The 13,464-nt window shown below is 48.0% G+C and overlaps 1 protein-coding gene across 1 annotated transcript; it reads left to right on the forward strand.

The window, feature by feature from the left end:
• The first annotated feature begins 4,526 nt into the window (after nucleotides 1–4,526).
• Nucleotides 4,527–12,958, forward strand: PRKRIP1 (PRKR interacting protein 1 (IL11 inducible)). Its single transcript, XM_017828926.1, has 6 exons — nucleotides 4,527–4,646; nucleotides 5,620–5,698; nucleotides 6,858–6,958; nucleotides 7,718–7,803; nucleotides 9,448–9,515; nucleotides 11,821–12,958. The coding sequence occupies exons 1-6, from the start codon at nucleotides 4,527–4,529 to the stop codon at nucleotides 11,934–11,936; spliced, it is 570 nt and encodes a 189-aa protein (XP_017684415.1). The 3' UTR covers nucleotides 11,937–12,958.
• The last annotated feature ends 506 nt before the right edge of the window (nucleotides 12,959–13,464 follow it).

A 13,464-nucleotide genomic window follows, 5' to 3' on the forward strand; every position in this document is an offset into this window, starting at 1 on the left:
TGGGGCTGGGCTCGGTCTGTCTCTGCCTGATGGAGTGCACTGAGGAGGGAGAGAGGGGTATTTTTCTCACTGCTGAGCAGAGGGAGGAGGAGGAGGAGGAGGATGGGTCCAGGCTGCACGGGACAGGGTTTTATCTCCTTCCAGTCTCTTTTTTTCTTTGTCTGGTTTGTCACTGGTGCAGGTTGAAATTCCTCCCTCCCCAGAGCAGTGTGGATAATAGGGAATGAGCAGCCCTGGGGTGTGAAGATGGACCTCCCTTGCCAAAGGCCTGTGAGAGTATCTCCCAGCAGCCATTCCCCACAGCCTGTCTTTCCCCCTCCCATGCCTTCGTCTCTCCTGGGAGGCAGTGCCTCGTGTTCTGACGTTGTATGTCTTTCTAGTGTGCTCTTTTCTGCTGAGAATCCCCTGGGAAAACTGGGGCATTGTCCCAGACTGTTCTGTCACAGCTAAGCAGCGTGACAGACGCAGCTAACACATGGCTTTTGGGGGGGTGGAGGGAGCTGCTCAGCTCAGGAATCAGGCCTCGGTTGTGTCATGATCCATTCACAAAAATATTCCCTCCCCCGAAAGGCTCCAGAGCCTGTTCACTGCTCCTGGAGAGCTCATCCATCAGGAGCTGGGCAGCTGGGGAGGTGACAGCCTCTCCTTATGGATGACTCTTGCCCTCAAGGCTGGCACTGAGAGATGTGCCGGTGGGACAGCTGCTCTTCCTGCCTAAACCTAAACCATTCACACCTCAGCTTATTAGCAAATTGACTAACTACAGCATCAGTCTTGCTGGAAAACATCCCTTCCTTTCCTTTCATAGGATTCCTGGGAGGCAGGGGCAGGATGCAACAGCCTTTTGCATCCAAGACAGAGATCTGGTAGTGAAACGAGGGGAAGGCAACCTCAGTGTGTGGGCTGGGCTGGATTCCATGCCAGCAGTGCCCTCTGCCCAGGGCTGGAACAGGACTGGTCTGCAGGGACGCTGGACTAGTCTGCAGGGATGTTGAAGTGATCTGTGGGATGCTGGCTCTGAGCTGTGCCCGGCAGAGACTGTGAACAGGACAAAAATGCAAAGGGATTTCAGCAGCGCAGCCGCCCACGTTTCACGTGGGTGTTGGAGCTCCACAGCTGCTCCTGCCTGACGTGCAGGGTCTGTCTCAGCAAAGGCTTGCAGTGCTTCCAGAAAGATCCCTTTGGTAGGAAAACTCCTCAGAAACACAGTCGAGCTTTGATACAGATCAGGGAGCTGGGTTTTGTTGTTTGGTTTGCACTGACCTATGAAAACACTTCCCTGTTCTAATGCAAATCCCGTGACCCCAGTAAGCCCAGTTCTGCCCAGATTCCAGCCCAGCACTCTGATTTCGCGGGCTTTGTATTTTGATGAAATACTTTCTATTTTTGAATGACCCAGTAACAGGCTTGGGCCCCCTCCTTGGATAGATATATTTTAAAAGTAATACATGCGTTAACACATCAAGAGTCTGCACCAATTCCCTAGACACGTAGGTTCAGAGTGAGATGCTCCCAGGTCTCTTTCCCCATGGTTTGCGTGGGCTCTGTTGGATGACAGGCAGCTGCCTGTTTGTTTCCCAGGGCTATGAGCTGTCACTGGCACAAGCCAGGCTTTGGGCAAGTGAATCCAGCTGCCCAGCTGCTCCCTTGCAGCCCGTGGGGAGTAGAAGGCAGCTCATTACTCACACCCATGACAATTTAGGGGTTAGGAAGCTAAACCTTCCTGTGCTCTGCTCAGGACTAAACAGAGAGGAAACTCAATCAATCTACATTTCTGCTTCTAAAAAACATTCTGCAGTGACTGAGCAGGGACCAGGGGCACGTACCTGCCCCCGCCTCTGCAACGGCACTGGTGTTTCCTTGGCGAGGCTGAGTCCAGCCTGGCACTGTAAGGTTTCTGTCCTGGTGTGCTGAAGAGGACCCAAGGCTGGGAGAGCCGTAGGCACAGGAGCTGAGGAGCTGGCAGACAGCATGGGGGAAGCTGTTTGCATTGCTCCAGCCAGGGCTGAGACTGCAAGGATGCCTTCCAGGACCAGCGGCCAGCTGGGAACTCAGCCAGCACTAAATTCACACCATTCTTTTACAAATCAGGTTGGTAAGACAAACACGAGGCACAAACTAGTGTGATTTCCATAGCAACCTCAGTGAGGGTTGAAAAGTCTTTTGTAAACATAGGGCTGAACCTGAGGATCAGCTCCGGTTTTCTCCACTGAAGGGGGAAGAGAATGGGGGCTTAATAAATTCAGGTCATATAAATGAACTATAAATCTCAGAAGGAGCCATTCCCAACCTCTCCATTCCCCTTTCTGTCACCCTCTCCACATGCACAGCACGAAGCTGTCTGAAACCCAGAGCCCAACTTCTCGGCTCCAGCTTATCTCCATAAACTACACAAAGGTTTATGCCCCTCTTCCATTGCAGCTGACCTTTAGTAGCTAATTCTCTGACGCACGCACAGCCCGAGCACATGCCATGCCATTTCTGTAGGGCCACAGCGACTTGAAAAGAAATTTGGCTTGCAGAGGAACCTGATCGCAGCCAGCTCCGGCTCCTCTTCCCCACTCATGGCTTCCTGCAGCCCCGTCAGTCATGCATGGATTTGAGTGTACAATCCCTCAGCTCGTCCAAGCACCGCTCCCGCAAAGCCCAGATGTGAATACGGATGCAGACAGTGCAGCATCCCCCGCCTTCTACCTGCCCACATCTCAGCATCTCCCAGTGCCCAGCAAGGCCGTGCCGTGCCGTGGGGAATGGCACTGCCGTTCATCACTGTCAGCAGACAAAGCCCACGGGCAGCGCTGGTTAATTACCAAAGTGACACGAACAGATGGTGCAGGCAGCCTGCCACCGAGGCACTGGGAAGTCCCATATCGCTTACGCCGTCACGGGGAAAGGATTTGGCAGGGCTGAGGGTGCCGGTGAAAAACACACTGAATTTTCACCCTCCTCAGGGCTCAGCTGAGCCCGGAGCCTGGATGGAGCATGGCAGATGCCAGAGCTGCCTCGCTAATGGGTCCTGTTGGGGACAGACTGCACTCGCTGCAGCCTGGAGAACGTGCTTGGGGGGACAGAGGAAATCAGAGCTCAGCAAAGGCAGCTTTGCAGGGAGCGGGAAGCACAGCTACAGCTGGGACACGGGAGAAGTGACGCAGGGAACAACGTATCTCCGAGCGTATTTCTCAGTGGTGGGGAGCAGTAGGATGAGAGCACAAGCAGAGACTGGACCACAAGCAGTTCCACCTGAACATGAGATGTGGACCTGCTGGAGTGAGTCCAGGGGAGGCCACCAAGATGTGTAGAGGGATGGAGCACCTCTCCTGTGAGGAAAGGCTGAGAGAATTGGAGTTATTCAGCCTGGAAAAGAGGCTTCAGGGTGACTCAGCTGTGGCCTTGCAGTACCTGAAGGGAGCCAACAAGAAAGATAGAGAGGGACTTTTCACAAGGACATGTAGTGACAGGACAAGGGGGAATGGCTTCACACTGAGAGGGCAGGGTTAGATGGGATATTGAGAAGAAATTATTCCCTGTGAAGGTAGTGAGGCACTGGCACAGGCTGCCCAGACAAGCTATGGCTGCCCCATCCCTGGAAGTAGTCAAGACCAGGTTGAATGGGGCTTGGAGCAACCTGGGCTAGTGGAAGGTGTCCCTGCCCATGGCAGAGGGGTGGAACGAGATGAGCTTTAACGTTCCTTCCAACCCAAACCACTGTGCAATTCTATGAGGAAGAACTTCTTCACTGTGTGGGTGATGGAGCACTGGCAAAGACTGCATAGCGAGGGTGTGGGGTCTCCCTCAAAAGCCATCTGGACACAGCCCTGAGTGCCAAGCTCAGGGGATGGTGCTGGAGCCAGGGGTTGGAATGGGTGACCCCAGTGGTCCCTTCTGAGCCAAACCGTCTTTCTGTGACTCTGTGCCCTCACAGAACCACGTTGAGGGTGGCAGAGCACTGGAACAGGTGCCCAGGGAGGGTGTAGAGTCTCCCTCTCCAGAGACATCCCAAACCCACGTGGACACGTTCCTGTGTCACCTGCTCTGGGTGACCCTGCCTTGGCAGGGGGTTGAACTGGATGATCTCCAGAGGCCCCTTCCAACCATACAATTCCTTGATTCTGTGAATTATCGTTCTGTGATTCTGCGCCTTCGGCCCCCACCCAGGCTGCAGGGCATGGACATCAGGAGGAATTTCTTCACAGAGGGGTTTGTCAGGCATTGGAATGGGGCTGCTCAGGGAGGTGGCGGAGTCACCGGCCCTGGTGGTGTTTAAGGAAAGGACTGGACGTGGCACTCGGTGCTCTGGTGTTGTTGGCAGGGTGGTGTTCGGTCACAGGTGGGACTCCATGTATTTTACAACTTAATTCATTCAGTGATTCTGTGACTCTACGACTGTTCGCGGTGAGGGCCCCGCGAGGCCCTTCCCGTCCCCCCCAGGGTCCCCTCACGGGCCCTCGGCCAGACCCGCCATGACGGGCGGGGGAGCGTCGCGCGCCGTGACGTCACGGGGGGCGGGGCGCGGCCAGGTCCGGAACATGGCGGCGCCCTCGGCCCCGCGGCCGCCCCGGCCCCGCAAGGAGCCGCAGCCGCTCGTCATCCCCCGGAGCGCGGCCGAGGAGCAGCGCCTCCGCCTCGAGCGCCTCATGAGGAACCCGGTGAGGGCGGCGGGGCCGGGAGGGGGGAGGAGGGACAACGAGACCCCCCCACACCCAGGGTCCGTGAGGGGAGAGGGACACCGAGACCCCCCCCATTGCACCTGCAGGGTCCGTGAGGGGAGAGGGGCCGGCACGGCCGCCCCGGGGTCTGTGAGGAGAGAGAGGCCGACCTCCCCTTCCTTCTTCCCGGTTCCATGAGAGGAGACAGAGTGACACCCCCCGCCCCTTTCTCCTCCGTTGGTCCTCGAGGGGAGAGGGACCGACACTTGCCCCACACAACGGCTTGCCATGATGGGAGAGGGACTTTTCTGGGGTGCTGCGAGGGGAGAGACCCTTCTCTGGGGACCCAGGGGGAGGACTGGCCCCTCAGTGCTCTGCCCGCTGGCCTTTCCTCTGCCCACTGCTTTTAATGACCCCAGTTCCTCTAACTGGGTGTTTCGATCCTTTCCCGAGGAGGTGTTTGCCAGGAGGAGACTCTCACCCGTGCCCTGTGTGTGCTGGAGCAGCTGAGATGTCCCTGCACCGTGTTCTTCCTCTGACCTTGCACCATGTGTTCTCCCTCCCCTGCTCTTTCCTGTCCTCTAGATCTGGCATGGAAGGTGCACAAATGCCTTTCATCACTTCCCAGACTACTGGTAGTGGGAGTAGACTCAGCTCCTGCGAGTGCTTGGAGGTGCTGACATGCTTCCACCTGGTTTCCATACTGAAAAGAAGCACAGACATTCCTAATCCTCCCGGGGTTTGTTGACCTGCAGGCCTGAATGTGAGGGACAGAGAGGATCCCTTCTGATTCTCCTCTTCTGCCTGCTCCTGGTCCCTGTGCATGAAGAAATGGCTGCAGCTGTGCTCCTTCTGAGATCTGTCAGCTGATGGAAGAGGCTGTTGTCAGACATGTCCCGCCTTTCAACAATGTGTTAAAATTGCAGACTTTGCTCCTAGAAGATACTGATGGCTGGTTGGTTTGTTCTTGCAGGAAAAGACTGTACCAATCCCTGAAAAACTGAACGAATGGGCACCGCGACCTCCCCCGGAGTTCGTTAGAGACGTGATGGGTAAAGATTCTGTTCTTCAGCTATCTCCGGGGTCAGCCACATTTAACTCAGAAAAGTGTTTAACAGGGGAGGACAGAGATGGTTTTTCAGTTTGCTCGTTTTGCTGGAGGAAAGAGGTGTGAAATGTGCTTCGAGAGTTGCTTTTTCGAGTTTTATTTGGTTCTTGGGTCCCGCTTTTCTGCCGGTAGTCAGGATGCAAAGTGAACAAAGCCCGTGGCACTGCAGCACGTGGGCTGCCTGCAGTTTAATAAGCTGCTGCTCCGGTGATGACAAGTAAATGATGATAAGTAAATCTGTCTTTCCCACTGATCTGAGAGTGCTCTGGAAGCTTACAGTTATGAAGCCCTTCTTGTGGCTGCTTTGAGCCTGGATCTCAGGCACGTGCAGCAGGTATGGTTTTGTGTGGTCAGGCAGGGAGCTGGCAGCTGTGCAAGGAACCTGACCTAAATACTCTGCTTATACTTTACTTTTGCCTGCAGGGATTGAATATAGTAGTTGTGGTATAAACTGTGTCTGCATGTAGAAGTTCTGTCTTTCTTTGGGACCTTCATCCTTCCTAGAGGTTGACTTGTTCTTATCTCAGAATAATTGATCTTGGACTGAAGTTTTTATATGCTTTGGGATAAACTCTTCTGCCTATTGGAATTCCCTCATGGCTTTTTCAAATAGCTTTTCCGTGTGCTTGAGTCAAACTGTCTTGTTTTTCTGGGAGCACCTGACATGCTGGGATTCTGCTGGTATCAAGAGCACCCGTGTTGCAGCCCCAGCTGCTGTGTTTTAATTAGGTGTCTTCTTTGAGGCTTGTATTCCTGTGCTTTGCCTCGAGAAATGGCTCAGCAGACAGAGGGAGAGAATGGAGAGTGATGTTGAAAGCTCCTGTGAGGCTTCAACATGCAGGCTGATGCCAGGAAGAGAGAGCTGTGGGCATTTCATTTGTGAAGAAACAGTCAGAAACTGTCAGTGGTATCTGTCTTGTGTGGGAGAGTACAATACGATGGGGTTTATCTCCTTTCTGTTGACCTTTGTTTTTTGTGTGAGATATGCTGAAAGTCAGTCAGAAGCAGCTTCAATAGGATGTTTTAGCTCGTCTCTAGCTGTGGTTATTTGTGAGAATCTATACACATTCTTTCCTAGCAGATTTACCTCTTCTTTGCTGCAGGTTCCAGTGCTGGAGCCGGGAGCGGGGAGTTCCACGTGTACCGGCATCTCCGGCGGCGAGAGTACCAGAGGCAAGATTTCATGGATGCCATGGCTGAGAAGGTCAGCACAACTCTTTATAGTTCCCTCACCCCCGAATATTCCATGTTCGCTGCAAATCTGTGTTTTCTTTGAAAGTCATGTACAAATAATCCCATTCTGAGCCACCCCTTGTCAGAGGAGTCTGTAGGAGTGTGTGATACGTGGCGTCTGTGTCGGTACTGAAACATTTGGTGCTTTGTGTCAGACATGCTCCATCTCCTGTGTTCCCTGGGGTCCTAGCACACAGTAAGACACGTGAGAGTGTGTGTTTTCTCAGGTTGGCTTGAAAATGCTTTAAAACTAGAAATCCCTTATATTATCACTGTCTTGCCTAGAGAGAATCAAGGCAAGTGCCTGTGAACAGAGTTCAGATGTTTCTTTTAAGGCTTGATCAAGTAGAATGGCCTCTCTTTCAGACAACATTATTGTTATACTGTCTCTTGGCCGAGTCCTTTGATCCATATGTTAATGTTTATGTCTCCAATTATTCACTTGTTTTTACTGAAACATTCATTAGGGCAAAAGCCCAACCTTCCTCACCTGTTCTGGTGAGGATTCCTCCCTCAGAAGGTTTCAATGTTTGGCTCAAGGTACAGGTTAAAAGTGCTGTCTGTAAAGCAGTCATCCCTAGGACATGGCTTTGTATAAAGAAGCCAGGCAAAATCTGGCAGAGCTCCCTTCTGTATTTTGCTAAAAGATTTCTCCCTAAAAGGACATGACTTTTAAAAGAAGTATTTTAATTTAGATTGTGACCAAAGTATGACATGTGATCAATTACAGCAAAGACTAGATGAGGAATTCCAGAAGAAACTGGAGAGGAATAAGATGGTTGCAGAAGAGCAAACAGCAAAACGCAGAAGGAAGCGGTAAGGGCAGATTTTTCCCAGGAGGCTTGACATGGAAACCCTCACACCCTGTGCCTCATCTGTAGCTGCATGCTTTGGATAAACACTGTCATTCTGTGTCTGCATCTATCAGCTGGGAAGTCTGGCTGTGGAAATTAAATTTGTCAGTGTCATTGTTTGGTTTTTAAAGGTAGCTGTAAACCTGACAGGCTTTGCTGGCGTGGTTTCTTCTCCATGTCATCACTGGCAGGATAACTCGGGACTGGTTGAGCAGCTTTTGCTGACTCTGTGGTCTTGACTGCAACGTGCCTTACTGCATATTTGTTGTAACAGTGTCAGGAAAGGTTTGTGTTTATATCTGGCTTAAATGAACATCTGAATCACTTGATACCAAGCAGCTTCAGTGCAAAGCTGTGTGCTGCTTAGTGGATAGGCCACTTCTGCCTGCAGGTCAAGTCTAGTAGGTTAAATGAAAATATTAAAAAATATTAAATCCATCTTGCTCTTAAATTCTAGACACAGTGAAACAGTTACAAGATTGATGCTCTCAAGAAGTAGCCTGAACATCGTAGTGCATTGATACAGGAATTTAAATCCCACTGTCTTTATCCACCACACATTTCAGAAACAGCAGGGTATCATGGCCCGGCTCTTTCACACTGTCTGACCCTGAGCAGCCTCTCCCTTGCTGCTTTGCATCCTGTGGCTGAGAGCTGCTGTGGAAAGGCCTGTGCAAAGTGACTCACTGCCATATTAGCACAAAAGTGCTCAACACAAACACTGTTGCCATCTTAGTTTAATTTAATGTGGTCCAACAGATGGCCACCAAGTCAGATCTGGCCTGCTGCCTCTTCCCTGGCTGAGAGGGAGAACAACTGTTCCAACAGCAGATGCTGCCTAAACACTAACACCTCCTTGTCCCCCTTCTACGGTCTAATGGTGCAGGACCCAAGTGGCTTTGCCCTGTAGGAGCCCCTCTGAATTTCCCTCACCACCCTTCTCTTCTGTCCTGGCTCTCTGTTTCAAGAGAATTCACTTATGGTGGTGAGAGAGGAACATGAATCCCAGGCTGCTCTGCCTGTGTCTGTCATTAACTTGCCTGATTGCCTTTTCTGGGCAAACAAAACTGGGTTCTATGAACAGACTTTCCCTCTTACTCCTAGTGTTGTTCCAAGGACCCAATATCCCGAGGAAGTACAGCCAAAGAGGAAGGTCAAAGCATACTGCACTATTTTTTTAAAAATTTTTTTTTCAATTAAAGTATATGTTACTGGTGATATTTTTTCCCCAGTGTTCAATACCAGCAGTCTAGGTTTTGACACCATTTTCTCTTTTTGTTCATTAGCCTAGGTAGCTAAAATATAGGAGCAGTTTCATTTTTGTTCCTTCTGTGTTCTTGGAGATTATTGTGTATCATATAGTTTGGGTTGCAGTGGCATCATGGAAGACTTTTAAAAGATCCATTAGACTAAAAACAACATAGAAAAGTTTCTGTTGATCGTGTGATAAGTTTGCTCTTGCTGAATTTTCAGTTAAGGCCAAATTTAAATTGAACTTCTCTTCTGAAATCAGGTTTTCCAATATGTCGTTTATCAGTGTATGAATGTTCAGAAGCTTTACAAATGTAGGATTTGTCACAGGTTTTTTTTTTCCTTTGCTTTATAGCCAGAAGTTAAAAGAGAAGAAGCTGCAAGCTAAGAAAAATAAACTTGAACAAAAGAAGCAGGAAAAAGGTCAGTGAAATTTAGTTTTCTTTCCTCAAGACTCAATTCTGTTCCCTAATTGAAGCCTAGAAGGGTTTTTTCCACCCCCCCACCTCAAGCATTCTCAATACATGGATTGAAGCTTGAGCCTTAAGCTTGTTATTTTAGCTAATGTTTCAAAATCCTCTTTGAAAGCCATCTATGTTGAGATTTAATCTTACAAATAACTTGGCCGTTTGTGAATATTTTCCCTTTATTAGGGGAAATTTTGGACAGCAAACATTGGAATCCGATTTGGTTGTTTGTGGATGTTTTGCCCCAGCTATTCCGACAAACTGCAGATTTAGAACATCATCTGCTCAGAAAGGCAGTATTGTTCAAGGCTGTGCTTTTCTCTTATGTATATTTTGAACGCTTATGGAGAAAACAGGTGGAAAAAAATGCACAGCTTGGGCAGCAAGAAACTGAGTTATGATTGTGTGCGTAAGAAATCGAGCCACCTTGGTGCCATCTGTTCCACATGACTATTTTATTTGCATAGAAATAAACATGGAAAACCTGACTGCCTCTGTCCTCCTGCAGTGTTGAAATTAATGTTCAGCAAACATCAGTGTAACTGTTTGCTCAAACTTTTGCACATTGTTGCTTCTTTTCAGTGAGTTTATTTTAGCTTACTCCTTCAAATAGTTGTCCTTTGTGAATTAGCTCACTAACTGCAGTCATTCTTAAAGTTACAGCAGTTGCTGGTAATTCTGCTGGAACAGTGACTTGTCTGACAGTTCTACCTTAATTCTGCTTTGCTTTTCAGAATTGGATCTGTTTCAGCTGAACCATTGCCAGCCTCCCATGTAAACACGGGAGGACAAATTACTTGTTAGGTTAATTTTACTTGTGACAGCAAGTGGATGTAGCAGAGTAGGTTTTTTGGGTGTTTTGGTTTTGTTCTGGTTTTTTTTTTTTTTTTTTTAAGCTAGTCATTTATGACTTGTAACTAGGAGGAGGATTTAAGTGTGAGTCAACATACTTTTGTTCATTTTGAGTGAACAAAACAGAATACCCATCCCTTTAGGGAGTGGCTGGGAGAGAGGAGAGCTGGATCAGGGACTGGCACTGCCGTGTACCAGTTGTGGGGCTGGAGTGGTTTTGTTTGGCACAAGTTCCTGAAAGAATCCAAACTCCCCTGTCTTCATTACATTTTTAACTCTTTACAGTTTGTGGTTCTCTATGTAAAATAATAATAATAGTAGTAGTAATAACAATGATAATAATACCAGTAGAGACAGAAGCCCCTGATAGCCATCTCTAGTCTACTGAGAACAGTCTTTTCTTTTTCTAGTTTTGTGTGCCCTGGTTGAGATCTGAATTTTCCCAAATTAATTGAAGTGCATTTGTTGTATGTAGTAGGCAAGCATTTATCTTCCGTTTTGAATGAATGAATAAAACCTCCGAATTGCCACCTTTCACCTTTGTTGTAGTAAATACATTCACAATAAGGGTTGGCAGCGAATCAGGTCAGCTGTTAAAGTTACGTTATTGTACAAACCCCTAAGACAAAATGAAAGTTCAGAACTTCACCACGCGGTGGCATCAGACCACTGAGCCTAAATCCTACGTGTAACTGGTCAGGACATGAGCTTGACTGGGCCTGAGCAACAGTAAAGAGCAGAAAAAGTCAGATTCAGGTCCCACTTGATCATTTTCATGATTGGTTATTTAATTTCTAGTAAGTGTTTTCTGGTCTTTCAGCAGGCCTCACGAGTTTTCTGCGACCCTTGTTAACCTTAGGCGTATCTTAATGGGTTCCTGTGCTTGCAGTATAGCAAACAGTCTGTAAAAGTTTATGGCACCCCGTGGAGTTTCTGTGACTTAGGATAGGTGTAGGAATATACTCAGTCTTGTCCATGGTTTCCCAGCGCTCTGTAACAGTACTCTGTGATCCTTGAAAGTTAATGCCAACCTGCAGAGGTTGGGAATGAGATAATCCATCATCCCTGGTGTTTGACTACCTCTGTTTGAAGAAATAATGTTCTATAGGAGGTGGACTTGGTAACATTGGAGGTAAGGGAATACTTCTCCAAGGGGGAATTTGATATTCTGAGCTCCCTGTCTCTCGGTAGAATGAATATAATCTGATACATGTTTCCTGACTATCTGGGACTACTTAGTTGTGAGATACTTAACAAGGAGGACACAGGGGAATATGTTATCCACCCGTGCTAATTAGCATGACCTAATAATACGTGTTTCCTTTGCACCTGGGACTGTTTTGTTGTGAAACAAAAGGAAGGAAGACAGGTGGGAACACCTTATGGATTCACCCTGTTTGTGTTTGTAGAGCCAGATCAATCCCAAGAGCGAGGCAGCAGCGAGGATGACGAAGAGGACAGCAGGGAGGAGGAAGAGAAGGAAGATGACGCTGAAGAGCCAAGTTTTGTGATGGGAAGAGGATGAGGCCTTTCAGGGACAGCTGGAAGCACTGTTCATTGCTTTATATCCAGGAGCATGAAAGCCTTTCATCTCAGCCAAGCAGAACCCATTGGCCGTACGTTACATCTGCTTAACGGGGCATGGCCTTCACGTCGCAGGCCCGAGAGATAATGATAGAGAAATGCCAAATAAGAGATTTTTTTCTTAATTGCCTGTATAACTGCTGTGCAGTCTGCTCTAAGTTTGCTCTAAAGAGTCAGCCATAAGTCTCTGTGACCCTGGAGTTCTTTCTAACATGGCCCAGAGTGTTTTTCTGTCTGAAAGCTAAAACATATCCATTACCATTTAAGGGAAATATTACTGTGAAGGCTACGTATTCTACTTATGGCGGAGCTGGTAGCAGTGGGATACATGAATCTAAGGGAAGAGTTCAACCTGAAGTAGAAAAGTGGTCTGTAGCCAGACTCTCCTGCACTGTGAGTGTTCTGAATTTGGGGTTTTGTATGGGGTCATCTCTAACCCAAAGAAATCAGTTTATGTTGCTAGACAAGTTCTATAGATTTTTAATCGGGATCCCTTTTTTATTGCTAAAACTTTTCCCTATTGCTTTTCTTCCATGTTTTTTAAATTAATAAAAGGGATGTGTTGGATTGTTCTGTCTTCTATTTTATTTTTTAAGAGGATTTCAGTAGAATAAAGAGATGCTTGCAGGGCTGCAGGAAAGGACAAAAAGATCAAGTGATTTGGCACACATGAAAATATGGAAAAGGTGTTAGCTGCATGTCACTTACTTTTTGCTTTTGGATTGGAACAATGTATTTTCCCAAAGATTATGTCTGTAAAGCCTCCAAATGCTGTGGCAGAAAGGCTTGGAATGGAATCATTCTGCTTGTGTTACAGCTTCATGTAATGACACCTGCCTTTCTCTCTGCTTGAGCTCTCTGCTTTGCACTTTGGATTCCCCAGGAGGAATGATAACATCTATATATGCATTTACTTACCGGTGCTTAAATGAAAAGCATATGCAGTGGTGGTTTTACTTGTAACTTTGATTGTTGTCTTTTCAGTGTATCTTTAATTAGAAGTGCCTGCTGGCTTTCAGACATGCTCATCCCAGAGCCTTGCATCCAGAATGTGGTGCTACTTCTTCTCAAGCCTTGGTTAATGCCAAATTATTTTAAGCAAAAACAGTAAAAAAGGGAGAATCTCTTTTTAGATTTATCCTTTGTTGAGCAGTGCTGCCAGAAATCCTGCATTTTGTCTGAGCTGGCTTTATGTAATGGCTTCTCAGTGGTGTTACCGTGGCGGCTGAGAAGCAGATGTGATCAAGTGCAAGTAATGTTTGTGTTTAGTTCCCCTGTACATACCCAAAGACTTTAGAGCTGGATAACTTCTAACCTGCAAGGTCCATATCCCAGCTGTTCCCCCTCCCAGGTTAGAGATCTGCATGGAACTGTTTTCTGCTCAGTCTCCACAGAGGCAGGTTGTGGCAGTGTTTCATTCCTGAGCACTTCAGATGCAGGATGGATGTTCTGCACCTGGCATTTTCCCT

This window comes from Lepidothrix coronata, unplaced genomic scaffold (assembly GCF_001604755.1).
Source record: "Lepidothrix coronata isolate B3197 unplaced genomic scaffold, Lepidothrix_coronata-1.0 Scaffold154, whole genome shotgun sequence".
Classification (NCBI taxonomy): Eukaryota; Metazoa; Chordata; class Aves; order Passeriformes; family Pipridae; genus Lepidothrix; species Lepidothrix coronata.